This window comes from Rhamphochromis sp. 'chilingali' (genome assembly GCF_963969265.1).
Source record: "Rhamphochromis sp. 'chilingali' genome assembly, chromosome: 2".
Taxonomy (NCBI): Eukaryota; Metazoa; Chordata; class Actinopteri; order Cichliformes; family Cichlidae; genus Rhamphochromis; species Rhamphochromis sp. 'chilingali'.
Genome location: NC_137930.1, coordinates 10,097,019 through 10,122,761, shown reverse-complemented (window position 1 = coordinate 10,122,761; position 25,743 = coordinate 10,097,019). Strand labels below are relative to the sequence as shown.

At 40.4% G+C, this 25,743-nt stretch overlaps 2 protein-coding genes across 2 annotated transcripts in view; both read left to right on the top strand.

Annotated features, from left to right (window-relative positions):
- The window catches only part of edc4 (enhancer of mRNA decapping 4), a 29,817-nt gene extending 19,539 nt beyond the window's left edge, over positions 1–10,278 (top strand). Inside the window, exons 29-30 of the mRNA XM_080907610.1 lie at positions 83–246; positions 7,878–10,278. Of these exons, the coding sequence (XP_080763736.1) occupies positions 83–246; positions 7,878–8,061 (348 nt within the window). The 3' untranslated portion in view covers positions 8,062–10,278. The remainder of the gene's footprint in view (positions 1–82; positions 247–7,877) is intronic.
- A 1,056-nt stretch (positions 10,279–11,334) lies between these two features.
- Positions 11,335–25,743, top strand: part of nrn1la (neuritin 1-like a) — a 114,743-nt gene continuing 100,334 nt past the window's right edge. The window contains exon 1 of the mRNA XM_080862614.1: positions 11,335–11,579. Coding sequence (XP_080718740.1) covers positions 11,522–11,579 — 58 coding nt within the window. The 5' untranslated portion in view covers positions 11,335–11,521. The remainder of the gene's footprint in view (positions 11,580–25,743) is intronic.

Genomic DNA, 25,743 nt, shown 5'->3' with positions numbered 1-25,743 from the left:
GAGATACTTAAACTTAAATTCAGGTGCAAATATTTATATAAGTGGTTAAATTGGTAACCCCCCGTCTTGGTTTACTCTACAGGCTCTGTCAGCGACTGATCTGAATTTGGTCTTGTATGTGTGTGAGACCATCGACTCTCAGCAGGTGTTCGGACAACACCCCTGCCCTCTAAGCCAGCCCGTGCTGCTTTCTCTCATCCAGCAGCTTTCTTCCAACCTCACAACTCGCTCTGAGCTCAAAATCAGGTGAGTAAACAAAGGTTGTCATTTTTGGCAGCTAGGTACAGATTTACAGTAGGCTTTTCTTTCTTTCTTTTTTTTTCTGGAGTCAAAGAGAACACATCCTTTTTCATTAATTTGCATGTAATATGTAAACAGACACAGAAAGCCAGAAGACGGTAGACACAGTTGGGCTTACACTGTAGTTGTTCAGTGAGATATGACCGTTCACAGATTTTAGTGGATGTGAGTCTTCTCTGTGTTTGGGTTTGGGATTAGACTAATGTCATAATGACTGAACAAAGGCTGAACCATTAAACAAAAAATTGGAAGTGAATAAAACTACACTGAAAAAAATGATTTGCTTTCATGCTTGCTCAGAACAGACCTTAACATTTCAGTTTCAGGTGTAACACAAAGGTCTCTGGGTAGATGTTGTGGCATCCCCATTGGCCTGTTGTTTCTGGGCAGACAGGTTGGTGGATCATATAAAGTACAGCAGGTGGTATTATACCAAACTTTTTTCCACTAGTTGCTCTTGTTTTTCTGAACTGGCAATCACAATACATGTTAAGAGTCTTTATTTATTCTGGGTTATTAGGAATATCAGGGTAATCACTTTCAGCCTAAGAATAGGTAAACTCAGCAGTGCTCAGGGCTGCATGCTACAGTACACAGGACCAGGCTCAGCATGACTACAGTATCTCTGAAGGAGGCAGATGCTTCAGTAGCAGAGAGATTTGTGTATTGTCAGTCAGAAAATTTAGCTTTATGTAACTGGCAACTGATCAAGGCTGTATTTTTTCCAGATTCATAAATGTTTATTTGTAATTAACAGTAACATAAGATGAATAAGGAAGCACTTTGTCTCCGGTTATGAAAAGCAGAAGTAAAAATGGGACAAATGTAAGTTTCAACCAGTTGTTGAACTTCTGGACTAATGATCTCTCCATCAAAAAGAATCGGTGCAGCATCTAGCCCAGGGGTGGGCAACTCCAGGCCTCGTGGGCCGGTGTCACTGCAGGTTTTAGATGTGTCCTTGAACCAACACAGCTGATTTAAATGGCTAAATTAGCTCCTCAACATGTCCTGAAGTTCTCCAGAGTCCTGGTAATGAACTAATCATGTGATTCAGGTGTGTTGACCCAAGGTGAGATCTAAAACCCTGCAGGACACCGGCCCTCGAGGCCTGGAATTGCCCACCCCTGACCTAGCCACATGAATTCTCTTTGACATCACTGAAACTTAAAAGAAAAGGGGAAAAAAAGAAGACCTCAGGCCAGATCAGCAAGGTAAAATGTCAAATCTAGCATCTTATATAACTTTAAGGTGTGCCTTCCGGTTTATTTTTATTAGATTTAGGCGTCTAATGTGAAGCTACCCTCCAGTAATTGAAAAATGATGACGAAGGAAACTCAAGCTGAAGGTTAACCTTGGGTTTGCTACCTCTATCAGAAGCACTGAGCCTTGTTCTCAAGTCCACTCGTTCCTAAACATAAAGACGACTAAATATGATTCATAAATTCTCAGGAATGTTGTGCTATTATTTGCACTTTAAATATATGTCTGTGAAGGTTCTCAGTCATCCAGGTCATCGTAGTCAAAGGAGCTTGCAAAGAAAGGCGTCTGGACTTCTTTAAATTACTTGAAGACGTTTCGCCTCTCATCCGAGAAGCTTCTTCAGTTCTAAGGTCAAATGGTGGAGAGTCCCAGATATAAACCTAGTGGGAGTAACCCCCCACAGAGGGACAAAAGGACCCCCTGATGATCCTCTAATCGCCTGAGCCAAGGTGTGAAACTGGGTGTGGGTCCCAATCAGCCAGAGTTTCGGGTGAGTTCATTGTGAAACCTGGCCCCACCTTATCATGCGAATTCCTGAGATCAGATGGCCCAGGATGTGAGTGGGCGTTAAGGCGTCTGGGGAGGCATCTCAAAACTGGATTATAGATGGCAGAGAGTTGGTGTCGTAAACCACCGCCTCTGTTCAAAGATGGTCGCTCACAGTGGACATAGATGGCTTCTTTCACTCCTCTTTCAAACCATCTGTCCTCTCTGTCCAAAATGTGAACATTGGCATCCTCGAAAGAGTGTCCTTTATCCTTAAGATGCAGATGGACTGCTGTGTTGTGCCATGCGCTTGTGAAGTGGCTGTTTGGTCTCTCCAATGTAGAGGTCTGGGCATTCCTTGCTGCACTGTACCGCATACACCACATTGTTAAGTCTGTGTTTTGGCGTTTTGTCTTTCGGGTGAACCAGTTTTTGTCTGAGCGTGTTGCTTGGTCTGAAATGCACCGGGATGTCATGCTTGGAGAAAACTCTCCTGAGTTTTTCTGATACACCGGCTACATAGGGGATGACAATGTTGTTGCGTCTGTCCTTCTTATCCTCCCTCGCTGGTGTCTGGTCTTCTTTTCTGTGCCTCTTTGCTGACTTTAAGAACGCCCATTTAGGATAGCCGCACGTTTTAAGTGCTTCCTTTACATGTGTGTGTTCCTTCTTTTTTCCTTCAGGCTTAGAGGGAACAAGCTCTGCCCGGTGGTGTAGGGTCCTAATTACTCCAAGTTTGTGTTCCAGAGGGTGGTGGGAGTCAAAGAGGAGGTACTGGGCCGTGTGTGTGAGCTTCCGGTAAACTTCGATGTTGAGTTTGCCGTTCTCTTCAATGTGCATGGCGCAGTCCAGGAAAGGCAAACAGTTGTCCTTTGTGTCTTCCCTGGTGAACTTGATGTTTTTATCCACAGCGTTAATGTGCGCAGTGAAGGATTCCACTTCTTGTGTCTTGATTTTGACCCAGGTGTCGTCCACATATCTGTACCAGTGGCTGGGTACTCTTCCTTTGAAAAAGCCAAGAGCCTTTCTTTCCACTTCCTCCATGTAAAGGTTGGCTACAATAGGTGACACGGGGGAGCCCATGGCACAGCCATGTTTTTGTCTGTAGAAACCCTCGTTGTATTTGAAATATGTAGTGGTGAGGCAGAGGTCTAACAGTGTGCAAATCTGATTGGGTGTGAAGTTGGTCCTGTCCTCCAAGGAGCTGTCTTCTTGTAGTCGATCAACATTGAAGTTTACCGGAAGCTCACACACACGGACCAGTACCTCCTCTTTGACTCCCATCACCCTCTGGAACACAAACTTGGGGTAATCAGGACCCTACACCACCGGGCAGAACATGTTCTCTCTAAGCCTGAAGGAAAAAAGAAGGAACATACACATGTAAAGGAAGCACTCAAAACGTGCGGCTATCCTAAATGGGCGTTCTTAAAGTCAGCAAAGAGGCACAGAAAAGAAGACCAGACACCAGCGAGGGAGGATAAGAAGGACAGACGCAACAACATTGTCATCCCCTATGTAGCCGGTGTATCAGAAAAACTCAGGAGAGTTTTCTCCAAGCATGACATCCCAGTGTATTTCAGACCCAGCAACACGCTCAGACAAAAATTGGTTCACCCGAAAGACAAAATGCCAAAACACAGACTTAACAATGTGGTGTATGCGATACAGTACATCAAGGAATGCCCAGACCTCTACATTGGAGAGACCAAACAGCCACTTCACAAGCGCATGGCACAACACAGCAGTCCATCTGCATCTTAAGGATAAAGGACACTCTTTCAAGGATGCCAATGTTCACATTTTGGACAGAGAGGGACAGATGGTTTGAAAGAGGAGTGAAAGAAGCCATCTATGTCCACTGTGAGCGACCATCTTTGAACAGAGGCGGTGGTTTACGACACCAACTCTCTGCCATCTATAATCCAGTTTTGAGATGCCTCCCCAGACGCCTTAACGCCCACTCACATCCTGGGCCATCTGATCTCAGGAATTCGCATGATAAGGTGGGGCCAGGTTTCACAATGAACTCACCCGAAACTCTGGCTGATTGGGACCCACACCCAGTTTCACACCTTGGCTCAGGCGATTAGAGGGTCCTTTTGTCCCTCTGTGGGGGGTTACTCCCACTAGGTTTATATCTGGGACTCTCCACCATTTGACCTTAGAACTGAAGAAGCTTCTCGGATGAGAGGTGAAACGTCTTCAAGTAATTTAAAGAAGTCCAGACGCTTTTCTTTGCAAGCTCCTTTGACCACTTTAAATATAGCTTTATTATTCTTGCATTTTTCCAACATCTGTAGTGCTGAAAAACTTTAAAAAATCTTTGTTTTCCTATTTATTTTGATCAAGTACATAATATACATAGTCATTTAGGAAAAAATAGTAAAGCATATAAAAATAAAGCAAAATACACTACAGTGCTCCACTGAATCTGATTTAGTTTACGTATCCAAAAGGAGTGAGAACAAGGAAACACTTATTTAATCCTACCCCTTCTTTTTAAGTTATCAGTTATAAAATTTATCCAGCTTACTTATTGATATAAACCTCAATAACAACAGACACATTTTTAATAGCATGGGATATACACACTACATTAAATGCACATTTTTATCATAACTCCCAAACATTACTTGGCCTTGCTGTGTGGAGGTAGCTCCAGTTTTGGAATGCTAAGTCTAAATTCTGAATAACCATTAAGTAGCATGAAGTTTAACTAAAAGGAGACATTCACTAAATAAAAGTGAATAAAAAATCCTGTGATGTTTGAATACTAAAAATCCATGCACTGTCTCCACTTTAAAGACAATGCACAGTTTGAGCACTCTTACTCTTCATTGCAGGATATCATAATTTCATTATTGTCTCACACCATTGTAGTTTGATGTAAGACCTGTCCTGTGATACAGCAGGCATAACTTGTAATTTTGGAAAACGTCATAGATTTTAATCAAAAACCCGTGAACTGTGCAGGTTTATGTCATCACATAACGTCTTAATTATAACTTTTGAATTGCATGCGATGTCTTCTCTCCCACACACGCCGGCTCTTATGCTCCCCTCAGTCAGTAATAAAGCTTGTCTTTGTCTAAACTTTTGCTGCCCATCTAATCTGTTTTGTATGTTCATTACTCCCCATCTCCCACGTGCTAAACGGTGCTAAAGTGCTGACCCCATCACCCGGCTCCGTCTGTAGCCCTGCTGCATGGCTATCCTGGGAACGCCGATGATCCCATGAATAGCATCGCAGTTTTTGGATGCACTCTATTGTTCTGTTCTTGCTGCGTCCTTGTATCTTCCCCCCCCCCCCCCCCCCCCCCCCCATGTAGTTCAGTTTTGTACTTTTTTTTTTTTTTTTTTTTTGGTCCTCTTTTTGATTTTTCTTGTTTCAGTTTGTCATATAAGAAGATGAAAGGCAGATATGACCAAAAAGCTCATTCTGCAACTGCTTCTATAGGCAAAGGTTTGGATACTTGCACATCACAAAGTTAGTGAATCAATTAGGTTAAGAATAGAATATATATTATATTCCATTATATTCTATTAAGACTTAACAGACTTTACTTGCACTTTTTCACATGATATCTGTATATTCTGCAAATTTAGTAGGATAAATCCTTCAGCTCTCTCCCTGTACACGTGGTATTGTATCTTGTCTGAAGCAGTGAGAGAGACGCAGCTTTCCCCACTGTGCCACACAGCATAAAGTATCAGAGGTGGATTATCCTCTTTCAATGCCCCTGGCAACTTTTTTTTTTTTTTTTGGTAGAAACTCAGCTTTTGGTGCAGCTCAGAGCAAGACAGGACCCAGTAGTGCTGCTTTTTTCCCCTCCTCGCAACTGAATTATAGTTTTTACAGTCAAATAGCTGATTTTTTGTTCCCTTTGTGATTTTTATCATTTAGAATATTCATGGATAGCCCGACATCAGAAAGCACTCTCACTGTGCCCCTCTCTTCTGAGAAGAGCTTGTCCTCTCATACCCATTTCTCCCTGAAAACCTCTTTGTCTCTGAGTCCCTTTACAGCATCGTGCTGTGTCCACATCATCTGTTTGTTTCTCAGTTTACACTACAGCTGCTAATGTGGACCTTTGTGTGCCATCAGCAGAGAAGAGTGCACTATAGAAACCTTATTAAGACTGAGAAAATCATAGCTCTGAGTTTTATTTTAAATTTAAAAAAAAAATAGATTATAAGCAGTTAACACCATTGTTTCTGGTGTTAACTGCTGGCTAACTTTAATTATGAAGGAAAGCTTTCACTCATGAGCAAAAATAAATCAGACTGTTAAGTACACAGTATATGTGGAGTAAATTGTAGTTCACATCCGGGTAAAGATACCACAGAGCTGTCTTCAGGCTTCGTTTTCAGGACTTGTGATTAGAAGTATTTCAGAAGAAGCTCATAAAAGATTCCCAAAGCACAGCTAGGATTGTTGGGACTACAGAGGGTGTCATTATGCACAAAATCTGTGCTCTTAGCTGCATCATTAGCTAGCTGTGAAGTACACACTGTTGCACAAATGAATACGAGAACAATTGAGGCAGCGTGGAAAAACAATTAAATATGTGGTTTTGAGGTGTTTGACAAAATGCAGTTACAGCCAAATTAACTTCGGCAAGACATTAACTTTCAGAGAGACATACGGTATCTGTGCTGATATGTGCAGTGACATTAAAAGCCCCTTTAAACAGTGTGCTGGCAGTGCTGAGGGGGATTTGATAGACCTGCAGTGTGTGTTGTGGGGCTCTGGCAGGAGACCAACTGTCGACATGGGAACAGCTCTAATGTTAGACTGGGATCAGGTAGCACTCTGTGATGAATGGTCATTTCCACTGTACAGCTGGACACTCTCACCACCAGATGTCTGACTCTTACAATTAATTCAGGAGTTAAGTGTAGTGCATCCCGAGCGAGAGGACAGGAGGCAGGTGATGCTGATTTCTGCTGGGCAGTTTGATGAAAGCACAATGTTCACAGGCTTGACATTCAAACTTTGAAAGCAAAATGAGAACTCGGCTTGCTCTCCTTCTGAAGCAGGGGTGTCAGACATAAGGCCCGGGGGCCAGAATTGGCCCATTAAAGACTCCAATCTGGCCCACTGGACAGCTTTACAAAATGTGGAAGAGGGCATACATTTGTTTTTACTTTTAATAGTATTTTTTTTGTTTTTACACGTTTTGTAGCTTTTCGTGCTACTAAAGACCTCTCTCACGGCCATGCATACTACACCAAAATAAATAAGTAATAGATGACAATTAAATGACAGAAAAGTTTTACTGTCATTACTTTAGTGTCTACTATAGAAATTTCAGTTTTAAAAACAACAATAATCAACAAAAACTGTTTTATAAATATGGGACAATCTGGGTTGTGAGCTACCAGAACCCTCTGTAATTTTACACATTAATCATGTAGAAAAATACTCAGATGTGCCATTTAAATTGTACTACTTTGTCTTATATTAAGCTATCTCAGGGATTAAATGTGCAGTTAAACATGTTTTACATTGTCAGAAAATGCATTTTCACTTGTCTGGCCCACTTAACATCAAGGTTGGCTGTATGTGGCCCTCAATGTTAAATGATTTTGGCATCCCTACTCAAAAGCCCCAAAATTGTCATTTGTGCAAATTGTCCTTCTGGTGCTTTTATATGTTAATAACTTACTGCTGATGGAATGAAGTTTCAGGTTGTATATGCAAACCTTTAAATTTTCCAATTTTTTTTCCACCAAATGACCACAAACGCTTTCTTTTCCTTGAGCCTGCCATTGCCTCTGTAGGTGTTCATTGTTATCTGACCTCTTTCTCTTTCCCTCCTTTTTAGCTACCTGGAGGATGCGGTAATGAATCTGGACCACAGCGACCCCCTGACCAGAGACCACATGTCGTCCGTGCTGGCCCAGGTCAGACCAAAGCTCTTTGCCTTCCTGCAGCAGGACCCCCACAGCCCGCTCAGCAAGAGGGCGCGGCGCCTGATGATGATGCTACAGGGACTCGTCAACCACTAGTTGTCGGTTTAAAGGCTGCTGCCAAAGAGTGGTTTTCCTCTTGATACCGATCATATGTCCACCGTTTTTTTGTTGTTGTTTCCCCCCCTGGTAGTGTTTCAGAGGAGAAAGCACCAAGGACAGCTTCTCCAGTTTCTTGGATCCTGATCAGGATGCGTCTCTCCTTGTTTCATTTCTCCTCCTTCCCCCTTTTCTGCACCAGTGAAGTGTCAAGTCAAGAAATGGACAGTTTTTAGTTTCTCAGTTTTTTGGTTCTTTTTTCTTTTTGTTGTTTTCTTCAAGACAATAATGGTCTGGGGTGAAAGCTTACTGTTGATTTATGTTCAGAGACTCTTAAGTTCACTGTAGCTACATCCAGACCTTTGTTACAGCTGCTTTATTGACCCAAGAGACCTGGTGGTCGTCTCTTCCATCAAGACTGTCTCAGCCATGACAGCAAGAGAGCGCTGAGATTCTTTCATCCCCCTTAACAACAACTGAAAAAACAAGAATGAGAAAAAAACATACAAACAACCTGACACAGTTTGATTTTACATCATCCAGACGTGCATAAGACTTGAAGAATGTCCAGCCGAGTGGTCCATGTGAGGCCAGACGGGGCTGTTCCTTTTGTTGTGCTGTTTCCTCTAAGCTACCTGCCAGGCATGTTTTGGGATGCTGAACAAGTTTTGATGCAGGGGGCTACTTCTGAGCAACAGAAAGAAAACATGCTTTGCCTCAAAATGTCGCCTTCTATTTTGGCCTTAAGAGCAAACAGCAGGCTTGTACACATTGTTACTTTCTTCCACACAGACCAGCATCCTTCTGCTAAAGCCTGGAATTTGGTAGTCGTAGGATTATCCTCCCTTAGTTCAGTTTTTCTTTGCTTTTTCTTTCTTTTCTTTTTTTCTTTTTGAAGCTAATCCTGGCAACCAAAAGAATATGTACCACCCAAAGCCAATTTTCTTTTTCTTCGTTGGTGGCATATTTCCTATGAGCTGTTTCTTAATAGGTCTCCAACCTATTAAGAAATAGGTCTCCTATTTGTTTGGCCCTTGCCAGACTAGATCTTTGAAGAGAATCAACACTATAAACCTTTTTGATAGACAATAATGCAATTTGCTCATGACTTTTTCATCTGCTTTGGTTTTAGAAATCACTCTAAAGAGGATTTTCTGAAGGATACATTGAGTGTAAGAAATGTTTGCAGAGGTCTTCCAGGCTGTAAAGAATTCCCCTTCAAAACCTGAAATGTTTGGAGCTCAATATTGAAGCCGGCAGCCGTCCACATGTACAGCTCTGTCCACAGACTTCTCCCCATGTTTTTTTCTTCCCTTTTTTATATAAACATTTAGTATTTGTAAGCCATGTACCGGTATACTTGCGTTAAAACTTGTCAAAGTAGCTTAATAATTGGAAAAAAAAGGAACCTTGGTAAACATTAAATGTTACAGATCCTGTTGTTTTACCTGGCAATTGCAAATATTGCTTGTAAACTCAATGTGCAGTGACTTCTCTTAGGCTCTAGGAGGCAGCACTTGGACATCCATCCTGCTTGAAATTTAGGCTTTGAATCCAGAAGTCATTCCTGCTCTTTCAGTATCAATGAAAAGCCCGCCTTTAGATTGTAAGCGCACCATTTGTTCACATTTACACTGAGTTCAAAGTGTATAATATTTTGTGTAGATCCCATTCACACACCTCATTGTTTCATGACTGGGTGGCTGCACTGAATTGCTGATTGTAAAATAAAAGTTCAGTTCATTTCAAGTGTTTGTTCAGAATCTGTTGGGTTTGACTAGCAAAGTGCCTTACTGTAATTTACCTGTTTTGGATGATAACTTGCGCGCGCACGCACACACACACACACACACACACACACACCCCCCTCCCTGATCCATCTAAGTTTTACAATCATTTATGTCACTGAAATATGTGGGAAGGCTCAGGCACCACAGCGGAGGAGAAGCTGTATGTTTTCTTTGCAAACATTTGTCCGGAGGCAGGTGATCAGTACGGACATTTGAACTCTCATTTCAGTGTTTGAAGAAGAAAGAATTTTGACTACTTAGCAGTTCACTGGGAGCTCTGCATGAGAAACAGAACAGAAGTTCATGTGGATTTTTTTTTTCTCTTTCCATTGTGTTCATTTCCCTCTGCTTGGTTAATTATGTTGTATCTTTTACGGTTTGTTTTACCCCAAACATTTTGGAATAAAAAAAACAAAACGTGTTCAAATTCAGGTGTCTTGGTGTGTCTGTGGGAAGGTCAGGCTACTTCCTATAGCAGATATATAGTGATGGACCTCCAACAAAAGTTAGCAGCAACCATTAAATTACTGTTGGGGGATTTTAAATGAGAATGTTTCAGTTTTTTGTCACTTTAATGTGAAAGTTTAGTAGGAAAAAAAAAAGAACCTGGGATAAAAGACTTCATGGGTTTTGGCTCATAAACCTTTACAAAAACATGTGACCGTTTTCCATGAGTTTTTGCTGTACCGCTAGAACAGGGGTGGGCAACTCCAGGCCTCGAGGGACGGTGTCCTGCAGGTTTTAGATGTGTCCTTGATCCAACACAGCTGATTCAGTAGTTCTCCAGAGGCCTGGCAATGAACTAATCATTTGATTCAGGTGTGTTGACCCAGGGTGAGATCTAAAACCTGCAGGACACCGGCCCTCGAGGCCTGGAGTTGCCCACCTCTGCACTAGAACAAACATCCTTCCCTTACTAGATTGTTCTGTTAAATCACGAGCCTCATGAAGACAAAATTGTGCATTACTTTACAAAGTAAAGAGTTGGAAATCATTAATCATCTCACAGTTCCTCAGCTTCTGAGGATACAACCCCCCTTTGGCTGGGAACCAACCTACAGCTGTCTAATAATAATAATATATCACATCGATTGCTGGGACGTTTTTCAGATTACTGATCACTGGCTTTAATATTGCAGTGACACTTCTTTTTTCTTTCAATTTAAAGAACTTTTAAGCAGATAATCTGTCTAAAGAAACACACCAAACCAGGAATTTAAACTTTCTTTCCCTCCTTCACTAATCTTGGCCCTTCACATTTGTCTCCTGGCCTCCTAGAGAGCTCCAGCCCCCTATGTTGGAAACCACTGAAGTAAAGTGTATAGAAAGAAGTTGGTAGTGGTTCCTTGGTCATTTTAAACGCCTTGTGCTGATAATTCAGAGCATCCTTGCACCTCATCGGGGACTCTGCTGTAGACCTTCCTCCTCCTCCCCCTCTTTTACACGGACGCGCCCTCCCCTTCAGCGCAGCGGATGAGCGCGCCGTGGATGCTCGCTGGAGTACAGAGCTGCAACGAGGACGGGAGGAGAACACTTTGACCGGCAGCGGGGGAGCGACATCGGGACTCTTCTTTTCTTTGAAAAACTAAAAGATAAAACAAAGTAAAACTTTGGAATTTCCGGTGCAAACTTGAAACTTGTGAGGTCGGAGGACGAACTGTGGGGTCAGCATGACATCTCTGATGAACTCTGCGTGCTTGCTCTTCTTGCCTGTTGCTCTGCTTCTGAGTGAGTACTGAAATTTAAGTGACTATGTCGCAACTTGTGTGCGCGAACAGTGTAAAAACTTGAGCATTGCATTTGGGAGAATTTTGAGTAATTCGAGAGGGGATTCGAGACTCTGTGCGTAACAGGACGGCACACGTCCTGACTTTTTAGAGCTTTAGATTAATGATCTTAGGTGATGTGGATGTATGTAGATGTTAAGCTGTTAGAGTTCTCTGTATGCCTCGTGTCTGATCTTAAATGAGGGGGTCCCGTAGCCTTAACTCGCTCATCTCGAGCATCCAGCAGAGCATGTGCTGCAGCTGCGGGAGCGATCTGCTCAGAGAGAGCTCGCAGCCGAAAGCTTGAATTAGTGCTGCTTAGTGAGAGTATTTTTCCCACAGCTGGATAAGGGTTCGTTACGCAAACTCACATCGTGCAATGAGTGAGGTCTGGGTGCATCTCTCCATTTCTTTCCACCCATTTAGTCCCCTTAGCTCAATCGGGTTACTTGTAAAGTAATGCAACGGTAGATATTTAAGATAAATAATAGTTCCCATGTTGTAAAGTGAGACATGTGCAAATACTTTTAAGTACATTAATTGGGAAAATATTAATTCAAAGCAGCTATACTAGAATTTGTTAAGGAAATTGCAAAGATTGGTAAAACAGAATTGTCCTTAATGCAACATATGCTATCTTTTATTCAGCATTACTTGTCATGTATATTTAATAAATTACAATCCACAGTTTGTAAAAAGACATATTACAGCTGTTTTCAAACCCTGATTGGGAAAATAGGTGGATTATCCCTTTAAAGGGGGGCAAAAGTGATGTCTTTGAATTAAAGCTCTAAAATGTTTTAATGGACTACAGAAGGTCAGCTTCATCAGTGATTTTTAAAGCTCTTTTATAAATGTCTGGCTTGGACTAAATATAAATGCTGCTTCTCTTTTTCCTCTTTCAGAAAAATAATTAATAGTTAGATTTTTGTTGTGACAGCAAAATTTCATTCACCTATTCTGAATACACGTTCTGTATATGTGTTTTGTTGTGTGAACCACAGAACTGAGTCAGACCGCTTCCTCTTTTCAGTCCAACAATAAAACGTTTTTAGGAGCTATAATTCAGACACTGTTGATCTAAATATAGCTCTCGATGTGCACACACCTTCTCTTTTTGCAAACTTATGATCATCGTCATCATCTTTATCAGCCTTGATCATCTCACGCTGCTGCTGATGTCAGAGAAAAATAAAGACCAGGAGGCGGATGGGATGAGGTTCCCGTGGGAGTGTAACACAGTGGGGTAAAAGGGACAAAAAAAGTCCCACCGATGGGGATAAATGATAAATGAATCCCATCTGTCCCCTTACTCTGCTCAGTGGAGTCTCTGGAGACTCCATTCAGCCCTGCATACTAGCTTACCTGACCAGGAATTACTTCTATGTTGCTGCTGCTGCTGTCTGTCAAACTGCCTCCGCAGTCACTCAGTGTGTGTCACAGCTCATTCATGTTACTACAAGGGGACAGAATCAGCTCATTATATATTTATATGGTAGGATTTTTTTTTATACTTGCAATTGCATTATCTATGAGCAGAGCTTCCAGGCCCGGCACCTTTGACTCACACTGTCTTACACATGCAACCAATTATGTTGCAAACTATTTTTGAAATATGTTTTTGCATGAACATTACACATATTGTAGCAACCTAACAATCTACAGGGTTTTATCTAACCTGCATGGTATTTTTAGTTTGTTGTGCACCTTTACACAGCCCACGGTGCTGTGTCATCCACCGGTGTAGAAAGTCTTCTCAGTGTCTCCAGGAAGCCTCTGCCGGGAGAGTTTCACAACATTTATACTAATATTTTTCACACGAAATACGGCAAGCTTTGATAGCCAAATGTAGACACAAAAAGGCTTTGACTGGCAGCAACACTGGATTGCAGTGTACTTCAAGCACTGGCACTTTTCTATGTCTGGATCAAGAGATTCTGACGTGTATCTAGAAGCTATGTGATGATAACTGAAATATCTGAAAGCTGTGGATACAAAATAGTACAGAAGTTTCTGAAACAAATACCTGAAGTTGTACAAAAGCTTTTATTATCTGCATTAACTACTGCAATCACATGCCAAAATGTGTGCTGAATTATTTTTTTAAGCCTTGGTCACTGCTTGTGTCCATGTGTTTTCAGTTTAGAGTATCCTCACTCAAATCATGATCTCACTAAGAAATGGAAAAACAGTGTTTAGTTCCGTCCCATCTGCTTTAATGACAAATAAAGTGCATAGCAGCTCCATAATATTGCAACAAGTGTGCCCAAACAGCTCGACAAGAGGCAAAAATTACTGTTTTTCTTAATTACATTCAGCCATATGTAGGCAACAAGATATTTAGTTGCTTTGTAGCTACAGGAAACAGCAAAACATCTTTACAACTGTAGAGACAGCCTAACCAGGGTACTGGCTCATAACAAGGTGCTGATAAGATGCTATAATGCCAGTCAGAAAAAAGTGCAGTGATGTAATACCTGATTTAGATCATTGTAATACATAAGAGAAGAAAAAATGTGAGTATGAAGCCACGTTTTTAAAGATATGGACGTATAACAACGATCATTTCATTACACTTCAGTTTTTCTGCTAGGAAACACTGAGTCACAGTAGCATGAGCATGAACGCAATGTTCATGCTCATGCTACTGTGACATGTACAAATCAACTAAACACTGTTACAACTCCTAATGCAAATGGACTTTCATAGACTGTATATTGAAGATGTCTGTAGACAATGCATTCTGTTTAATGCCCAGCAGGGGGCAACCTCTCTAGGAGCAAAAAGAAGTCTGTACAGTTTATCAGGAAATGACAGCTCATTTTGTTCTATGACGTCAACAAACACATTCCTGATGAGTCAGTTACTGGTTTCATGTTTTATTTACTATAATATGATGTTCATATTGTAAATTATAGTCACCAAAAGAATAAAAAAGGAGGATAAAGTGGTATTATTAGTTAGAGTGGGCCCCAACTTCGAATAGACAGGTTGCTACAGAATGACCAGTGACCTTGCAGGACACATGTGAAATGCTAAACTGGACTTCACAGTGACTATGTACATCTTTCATATACAGTACATACACCACAAAAATGTCAGATGTAGCAAAAATTATACTTAATATTTTATTTCTTCTTTCAAAAATTGTCAATAAGCACTCCAGTTTAAAAAGAAATAAACTTTCTAGCAAATATTTAATAGTTCTGGCTTTACAGGGTCAAGTATTCTTCTTCGTAAGTATCCTGGTCCTTCAAGATGTGTTGCAATGAAATACAGGTGTACATTTACTCAGCTTCAAGTCTGAAAAAAGGTTTACCTTTCCTTTTATTTCAGAACACACACAAAACCTGCTCCCTAATTTTTCTTACAGTTTATTTAATGTGCCAGTTAGCGTGTCTTTAGCACACCTACAATTTACTGTTGTGATTGAAAGTGCCAACGAGAAGTTTTGGTAAGAGCGTGAACAGGTAAAACCTCATCTCAAAACAAGTAGAAGGAGTCAGCTTTAATACGATAAACAGCATTGTTAGAATGCACACAGTGTCTTCTGTTTGTCTGCACTCAGAAAGCTTCAAAAGTCAGGACCAGAGAGGGGGAGAGGTTTCCCCTGGGTGCAGAGCTCCTCTCTGCGTCATCAGCGCTCCAATATTCACATTAAAAGCTGTCCATAGGCAAGAGGGAGATTATATTTGGCTTTTAATTGTTCTCCTCTGGAAACACTTCTTAATTCGCTCCCTCACTCTCCAAGTTCCCTCTTGGTGGGTCGACTCGAGCATTTTCTGTTTTTTGTCACTGCAGTACTGACACATGAAGTGGAATATTCCTCATTAAAATACATTTAAAAGTATCTTGAAAAATTGCCGGTGCCTGCCATTCGTCCTTCCTTCCTTCATAGCCCCATTTCCTTCATCCTTCTCTTCATTCACTCCTTACTTCTAGCAAACCTCACTTCTCCGTTTCCGCCTTGCATGTCTTTGCAGTCATTTTGATCTCTATGCTGTCCCCCCAATCTCTTCTTCTTCTTTTTTTTTTTTTTTAAATTTCAGGCTTGCTCTATCTCTCGTGTCTACCCTTCCTGCTTCTTTAATCACCCTCCCCCCACCCCAACCATTCCTCCATCCTCTCTCTGTCCTTTCGCATTAGGGATTCACCAATATTGATAAATCTGATCCCAAGAATCCTGCGTCACATTTTTCAAATCAAAGCAAAGCCATTTCTAGAATTTTTTTTCAGAAGTTTTAAAATATACATCATGTACCCCACTGTTTGATTTGGTCTCATAAGATCAAAAGCAAAGAAACATCACAGAAACTATTGCTTTCATTTACTTACATTGAGGCCTCTGGAATGGACATATTCAGGGATGTGTGGCTAGCTTGTCCTCTTGTATCTTCTTTCTCATAATTTGAGAAATATGTATGTCAGTCCATTTTTTGGTCTTACTCTACATCCAAAACCATCCATTCCATCCACCTCTCACTTCCCACATTGACTACTGATGAGTAAATGCAGTGTTAAATCTGATGTCATTTGTTTCTAACCTTCCCCCTACACTGACTGCTACCAGCTCACCTGGGCATGCTTGTTTGGCTGTCTTTGTGAGGACATTCATGGACATTTCCTTGATTGTTACCCGCAAGTTTAACTATTTTAACTAAAACATAATACTAACTTTAACTAATATCAAGTTTTAACCTTCAAACCACAATTTAAAAAATGTTTTAACTGTTATTTTTCTCAAGAGATGTTTCTATTCACTTTTTCCTTTGCCAGGTTTCTTGTGACAAATGACTTTAGTAACTCACTCATGTTGTTTAAGCACCTCTGGAGAAAGCTGTAACCCAAAATCTTCACAGCACTGAACAGGCAGAATCACTTTATCAGTGTGTGTTGTGTATATATCCTTACATCCTTATAGAAGAACACTGGAAAGTTGTTGCTACAAAACTAATGTTGATTTATTAAATGGGAACTGAATAAGTGTGTGAACACAAAGAACTCAGACAGTCTTGTTCGGCACTACGCAACTAGTCGCAAGAATGCAGTGTGAATGTGTGAAAATGTTAGTAAGCATGGACAAAAGTGCTTGTATGAATGGGTGTGACCCGGAACCAGTTCATTTACCAGTTCCTATCTACGTCATCCCAAATTGGAGCTTGAACACACAAAAGCTCTAACTAAGAAGTAAGTTTATGTTATGTAACCAAAAAAGAAAATGACCAATCAGAGAGAGAGAAACAGCAAGAGAAGGAAAACAAGCTTAAAAATTAATCCGGCCAGGTGAGGTGAATCTGCCACCTGGGTTAGGCTCTCTCAAACATTCACGCACCTCCAAAGCTGATTATTATGACACTGACGCAGGTTTGGTCCATACACCCACCCTCCCTTCCCTCCGCCACTGCCACCATACTGTAAATCACAAGTAACGCAACTAAATAATTCACAAGCACTTAATCTGTCCAAAGTCTATAGCAAACACGCGGAACACAAAAAGACACGCACACACAAGCACGCAAGCATTTGTGTCCTTTGTGATCTTCACCAGGTGGGTTGTTGGTGTAGGTGTGAGGGTGTTTGTGTAGCCAAAAAGTGAAAGTTTGTGTGTACTCCCTACAAGAATTGGATTAAGACCATTTAAACAAGCTTTGTGCATTTGTGTGAGTTTCTCTAACAAATCCAAGTAATGAAGTACCAGCCAAGCATGACTCCTTTCTCCTTATCCCCAAATATGCCTGAGCATGAATATTCATGGTCACACACATACATACGGTTTGTAAGAGCTGTATTGCATCGTGCTCAAGCACACTCACTCACACACACATCCAAACTACAAAGGAGTAACTATTCCTTATTGTAATCACTCAATTGAAATTCATCCCCCACTCTGACTGTGGTCATGTGTGGGACTCATGTAATGGGTGGACGCAGATGGAAGTATTGTAATAGATATTGCCCCCCCCCCCCCTTCCATAATTTCATGCGTTCTTATCATTGTTACGTTATGAATTCAGTTCTTTATTACTATTTCTGACACATACTGTGCTCACTGGCAATCCAGCTAGGATATTCTGATGAATGATGATTCCCACGGGTGGTGCTCATGCAGGCACTGAATCAGGCAGCTTTGGGGTCCTGTGTGTTCTACTGCACAGATAGCCTGCAGAGTGCAGCTACGTTGAACTGAAGTGCTTGTGTTTTGTATTTGCAGTTTCAAATGAGCAAGTAAAGAGAACGATTCTGAACTCATGCACGCCTGGAAGTGTCATTTGTCCAAGTGTGCAACGCATGCGTGCTGATATGTGGCAGCTAAAACTGAAGTTTTTAATCTGATAGCATATGTTTGAGCTTTTGTTAGCCTTATATTTGTTTCATGGAGACCTTACCCATAACCACCACACACAGAAATTTCAGCTTTTAAGTGGCTGTTACCACATGAGACTGAAGCAAGTACCAAACTGCAATAATGAGCCATGAGTGCTAACTCCAAAATCAAGTTTTCTCATGAAATTTATATTCATTCATATTTCTTATTGTATATTATTGTATTTTTCCCATTGTAATGCCACTTTTCTAATCCTTATGCTTGTGGTTGTTTTATAAAAATTCTGTAAGTAATCAGCCAATAGGTCTTATAGAGACTTAATAATTTTGAGTTCATTTTATCTATGGCTTGTTGTTGGGCTCATTATATTAGGGAGTGCGATTTCCATTTTTTGTGTTTTTTAAGTAAATACTTTTTTATTTTTTTAATGGTTTCCACTTTTAATGCACTCTGTATGTAATAGTGTGCACAAACTATCATTCCTACCACTAACATACCAATCATGTTGTCAACAAAAGCTATGTCCTCCAATCAGATTTGATGTGCGACTCATCTTGGCTTCAACTGGAGGAGATAATATTGAACATAAAGGCATTTTGTACAGCCTTGATGATTCTGCTTGAGCTTAAACTTTGTCTTATAAGGACTTTTTGTTCCAAAAGGCAAGCTGATCCCCAAAGTGTGACTGTGTTAACAAATTAACGCTCTCACACGAGTCACACAGGTACCCACACAGAGAGAAAGAGGAGAACAATGGGTGTCCAAGGTCAGTGGAGCTTCTTTTTTTATCCTGTAGTGTGCATCCACACACACACACACACACACACACACACACACACACACACACACACACACACACACACACACACACACACACACACACAACCTTCAATTTTAATGATTGATTAAAAAAAAGTTTTTTTTGTGATGAAAATTGAATAAAAACTAATACATGATGACAAAATCTATGATGTTTTCATCAACGGAAAAAAACTAGCTGACAATATTCTGGACAGACGAGATCCAATCAGACGTAATCTCTTTGTGCAGTAAAGTTAGACATTTAATTTTTTACATTTTCTTTGCAAATGGTATAATTCGTTCCTGTACTCCTTGCTTGTTCCTGTACTCAATGAGCTCGTCAATAGCTTCAATGCTAACATGTTAAATGTAATGGACACTATTGCCCCCATTAAGGTGAAGGTTATCTCTGGAAGGAAAAAGTCTCCATGGAGAAACTCCACACTGGTGAAAAATGAAAAAAGAGAGTGTAGGAAAGCTGAGCGCAGATGGAGAAAAACAAACCTCCAGGTTCATTATGACATTTATAAAGAGAAACTTCACAATTATAATTTACAACTGAGGAATGCAAGGAGGTCCTACTTCTCTGACATCATCACTAAAAACAGCCATAATGCTCGGGTCTTATTTTCTACAGTTGACAGGCTAACAAACCCTCCTGTGCCAGTGGCAGCTGAACTTCATTCAACCATGGCCTGCAATGACTTTGCCAAATTCTTCACAGACAAAATTAGACAAGCAATTGGTACATCAACAGCAGATCCAGGATATGTACTGTGTCCACCAAAAAACTGTTTAAACACCATGAAACAGTTTCAACCTATTAACAGCAAAGACCTGGAGGACATCTTAGGTCAACTGAACTCCTCCTCCTGCTGTTTAGATGTCCTGCCAACAAGTTTTTTCAAAAAGGTCTCAAAGACTTTAGAGTCAGACCTGTTACAGATCGTCAACTTTTCTTTATTATCAGGTGTGTTTCCAGAATCACTAAAAACTGCTGTAATCAAACCTATACTGAAAAAGGACAATCTTGACAAGACACAAATGAACAACTACAGGCCGATCTCAAATCTCCCATTTTTAAGTAAGATCATTGAAAAAGCAGTTTCTCAACAGCTCAGTTACTTCTTAAAACAGAATAATTGCTACAATGCCTTCCAGTCAGGTTTTAGACAGAACCACAGCACTGAAACCGCTCTGACCAAAGTGTTTAATGACATATGTCTGAATACAGACAGCGGAAAAATGTCAGTCCTAGTTTTACTGGATCTCAGTGCAGCATTTGATACAGTTGACCACAACATATTACTCAAACGACTGGAGAACTGGACAGGTCTTTCAGGAACTGTACTAAACTGGTTCAAAACATACTTAGAAAACAGGAAATACTTTGTATCAATAGGTAACTTCACATCTGAGCAGACAAGTATCACATGTGGAGTTCCCCAAGGTTCCATCTTGGGACCCCTTCTGTTTAACATCTACATGCTCCCACTGGCACAGATTATAAACAACAACAAAATAAACTATCACAGCTATGTAGATGACACACAAATATATATCACAATGTCACCAGGAGACCGAGGCCCTGTACAGGCTCTTGGTAAATGCATTGAGGAAATTGTGCCACAATTTTCTCCAGCTAAACAAAAACAAAACTGAGGTAATAGTCTTTGGCGCCAAAGAAAAACGATTACAGGTCACCAGAGAACTTCAATCTATACATCTAAAAACCACAAACCAGGCGAGAAATTTGGGTGTAGTGATGGATGCAGACCTAAACTTAGAAAAACACATTAAGACGATAACAAAGTCAGCTTACTATCACCTCAAGAATATATCAAGGATAAAAGACCTGATGTCTCAACAGGACCTGGAAAAACTAGTCCATGCATTCATCTTTAGTAGGCTTGATTACTGTAACAGCATCTTTACAGGTCTACCTAAAAAATCAGTCAGACAACTACAGCTCATTCAGAACTCTGCTGCTCGAGTCCTCACTAAGACCAAAAAAGTGGACCACATCAGTCCAGCTCTGAGGTCTTTACACTGGCTGCCTGTCCGTCAGAGGATAGACTTTAAAGTTCTGATGCTGGTCTATAAAGCTCTGAATGGTTTAGGACCAAAATACATCAATGACCTCCTGACCCAGTATGAACCTTCCAGATCCCTCAGGTCATCTGGATCTGGTCTTTTATCAGTTCCTAGAGTCAGAACCAGACACGGAGAAGCTGCATTCAGCTTTTATGCTCCTTATATCTGGAACAAACTCCCAGAAAGCCTCAGATCAGCTGAAACACTCAGTTTATTTAAATCCAGGTTGAAGACTCACCTATTCTCAGCTGCATTTGAATAAAGCACCAAATCCACACTTTTAAGCTTAAATTTCAAAACTTACATTTAACTACTGATTTTATCTACTGTTCTGATTTTATCTGTTTTGATTTTATATACTGTTTTGTTTGTTTGTTTGTTTGTTTGTTTGTTTGTTAATTAGTTAATTTGCTTGTTTTAATCAATTTTAAATCATGCTTTTTATTTGTTCTTGTTTCTAATGTCTCTGTAAAGCACTTTGAATCACCTTGTTGTTGAATTGTGCTATACAAATAAACTTGCCTTGCCTTGCCTTGCTTATCCTGAAAACGTGACCAAATGTCAACACTTGGTATGAATGAGACGAGTGGACATATGGACGCATTTCACACTTGAGTTTATAAAGCATGTGGAGCAACTCGCACTCAAAAACATGGGAAACTTTTACACTTAATATTTTTACCGAATGACTCAACTTTAGACTCACTCTATGATAATCTGATGATATTTAATCGACTAAACCTAAACAAATTTGGATCCCTAAATTATGACTAAAAGTTCATCAAAATCAAAATCTGCTGTCAAAACTAACATGCTAACACACAACAGGGGAGTCCCACAATGCTTACACACAAGTGAGTTACACCAACCCTTGCATAAACCATTATTATATACTTAACCCTAAAATCGAGGCTTCGAATAGCCCCTTGACGTTATGTGAGAAAGTTAGAACCAGCCGAAACGTCCTCTCTGGCAATGTCAAAAAACTTATGGTGGTCCTCACAAAGATAGCAAAACACGTCTACACACACTCAAATACACAAGTCCTCTGGGAAGAGGTGCAGAGAGACTTGGCTCTCACTGAGAAAGAAGCAGAGGTAAAAATTGCAATGCAGTTTACAGAAACACAATACAAGAGTAAAGTAAGAGAAGTATTATGGAGGTGAGAGGCAGAGGACAAGTAGAGAGAGAAGGAGGAGGATAGAGGAATTGAGAGGCACAGAGAGATCAGGACCTGTATTTATCAAGCCTGTCAGAAAAAGGCGAACCATCATGGATCACTGACCGCAGCCTCCGGACAATTCAATTTAATATGATCTGAAGCCAACAAAAGAGGTCCTGCAAAAGCTCTCCAACTCTGGAAACTTTGACTAAAAGCCAGCACAGGGAGAAACAGAAAGACAGAAATGGAAGGAGAAAATGTGTACAGAGAAAATCTTTTTCCCACAGGTTCAAAGGAAGACTTCTTTGACATGGGCACATTAGCAGTGTAAACAGAGACAAGGAGGCGCGAAGTGACTGATGATATTGTCATTAGTCAAAATGTAATCAGGCATCCCCCTGAATGGGCTGAAAATGTGATAAAGCCTGTTAGTGTAATAAATGGCCAGATTATGTAGCATCTTTAGATTGATAATGTTCTCATCTAATCCCTGATGGGGAGGACATTACACAGCAATACTGCAGTCAGCTGCTGATGTAAAAAGCTTCTGTAAAAAGCCTCTGCAGCAGCGGTCCGAAATCCTATGCTCAGTACTTTGCTCATTAGTGACCTTTTGTAGGATGCTGGGGATACCTCCTCTAATGCATTCTGTTATACAAAATCCCAATTAGGATTATTTACATGTAATAATTTACATGTATTAAGTCAAACTAATATCTAAAGTGAATATTTCTGATTTACATTCAGCAAGTCTTTTGCAGGTTTCTGAACAGTTTTGTTAGTTTGAAGCTTGCCGTGTGTTTTGAGTGTCTGCATGGTGCTGCAGATAAGAGAGGAAGTGGTTCGAATAAATGTACACAAGCTGAGGATGAGAAGTGACTTGAGCATTAATAAAAGATGTGCATGCCTCTGCGGATAAACATATATGCAGGCTTGCAGCTGCCGCGGCGTACGTGTGTGTGTGTGTGTGTGTGTGTGTGTGTGTGTGTGTGTGTGTGTGTGTGTGTGTGTGTGTTTGCATGCATGCATGAACGCCTGCGTGTCTGTGGGACGGAGGTGAAGTGGACAGAGCTCAGGTGTGTGTTTGCGGGGCCAAGGGCTTTGAGGCTTTGAGATAGAGAAAGAAAAGAATTGACCGCAGACTCCTTTAGAAACCAGTCAAGATGAACCTGACACAGGCGAAGGGAAGCGAAAAGCAAGCCGATCAGAATTTCAAACAAAAGAAAATCAAAGTTTTGAAGGTTGAGGAAAATACATCTGTCTGTCTGCTTGTCGACAAGTGAATCATCCTACACAGACATTTAGAAATATATAGCTGTCTCAGTGTTGGGTATTTAATAACTTGTCACCCTAACATAACCTAAACCTATGATGCTTTGGTTCTCAACCATTTTCTTTTATATTTCATTCAAAACAGTCTTTGAAATATGCTTTAGTCTGGCACAGTTTATGTAGTGGTCTTTTGTATGTAGTATTTTCTCTTCACCTTTTCAACTTCTTGTCCTCAGAAGCAGTACAGTATCCTCTGCACATCTGAACTTCTTCCAAAAGATTTCAGCTCTCGCTTAATGTTCGCTTTTTCCTGAATGCTGATCGTTCTCACACAACATTTTGGACACGATAAAGGTGGTTACAACATGTGGCTAAGGCAGGAAGCGTGGGTGTGGGTGCCTGGCTGGAATCGAACAGCATGGAGGCTGTCCTCCCTGGGGAAAAAAACGTCAACAGATCATTTGTACAAGCTACTATAGCTCATACTTAGATTTTAAAGCTGGACATCACATGGCTGTGTAATAAGATACATATGAAATATGAACTGGTGTCATAACATTTTGACTGGGTTTAACGCTGCACACTGATAACCAGGAAAATGGGGATTTCTAATAAATGTTTAATATTTGGACCCCACCAGGGATTTTTTTCTGCCTAAACTTAACCAAACTACAAGTAAAAGGCAAAAAAAACATTAATTAAATTTTTATCAAGTCCCCAGAAGAGACTCTGATCTCCTGATGGGAAGTTTGGTGTGTTTGTGCCACCACCAGCCTACTTACCCCCTGATGTTTCAGTCTATTAAAGTCAAACCCTCTTATAAGTCCTTTTAGGAATGTCTGCATTCTTATACAGCAGGAGAAAACAACAAACGTAATTACTAATTGTTGCTTGTATGTCTGTACATTCCTGTATTATACTAATATTTAATTGTTGCTGACATAATGTTAACAATGAACAGTGTCAGACATTGGGTGTGAAGCTGACATAAATTTACTGAAAAAAGGAAAATCAGAGGAACAATGTACTTGGTTTTTATATAAACAGAGACTCATTCACCTCATAAAAACTTGTGAAACACTCAGGCTGGCTGCATGTACATACAGTCAAAGCAGGCCGAGCTAAAGTCCAGGTTTTACATGCCACGTGGGTAGAACAAGATCAAAAGCGAATACCACACAATGCATACAATAATAGTAAGAGCAAAAGAACAAAATAGCCTGTAGAAGTGAGAGAATTCACAAGTAGTTTAACTATAAAATCATCACTAAAAAGCAGATGAAAAAGTTGCTTTTCCATTTAAAAACACAGAGAAAAGGAGAAGAACTGATAAGTGAAAGATTGAGCGGAGGACCCTGAGGGAACTTATCAGAGGATCTTAATGGCCTGGGAGTAGATAGGAGGAGGCTGACGGGCTCTGGTAGGTTTGTGGGTGCCATACCATAAAGTTTTAAAAACAAAAGCGTCTTGAATCTAGATGATAGTCGTCGTCTTTTTCATTGACCTTTTTATAAGTCATTGCTTAGTCAATAACTGCTTTATTCCAGCAATGAAAGGATGTTATGCATCATCACTAGCATAAAGCTGTGATCCCAAGTTGATGTGAATGTACCTGCAGAACAACTTCAAGAACTAGTAGGTGTAGCTTTGAAACCTTAGAAAAGATCATTTAAACACCATTTAATGTAATCAACCTACAGATTTTAGCTGCTCATCCATTAATGGCTATAACCAGGAACTATATCAGTTTAGCTTTTGCTGAGCGACTCTTGAATTGTGTATCAAATGACGACCACTAAAATTTTAAACAAAAATCCCAGCTTGTGTTAAAGTAATCCGTCTGAAAGCTTAAACTTCAGTCTAAATGCTTTTTTAAACTCTTGACCCTGCATGATGTCAGTGAGAGGGGATATCCCTAAGTTGGTCGTCTCAGGCACAGAACTCTTACTTGGAGCATAGAAGCCCCACCCATTTGAAATCCTTTGTAGGTAGCCAATCAGAAGAAAGGTTGCTTAAAGGGAGCGGAAAGGAGCTATAACAGCTTATTTCATGAACTCCAGCAAGGCCCAGTATGAGATAACAATGATTATTTTGACCTTTGAATCATGCAAAGCTACACTGCTAGAGCCTATGAATAAAAGCATGAAGGTGGGAATTACCATAATAGGTCATCTTTAAAAGTAAACAGATCAGAGTTACTGATATTTGTGTTATTTAACTTTCCTCACTGCTTTTACAGTAAGAATTATGGCCACTGTTTTTACCTGTTTTAAAATAAGTGGCAACCATTTTTAAATGGTTTGGGGACTGTTACATGGCTAATATTTACACATGCACACAACTACATATACATGTAAATGAATGCTAACATATTTATCAGTACAATTCCAGGTTGTCACATTAGAATCACAGACGCACTAACAGAATCGAAACAAAACTATTTAGAGTTGTGCAATTTACTCGTGCATTCGG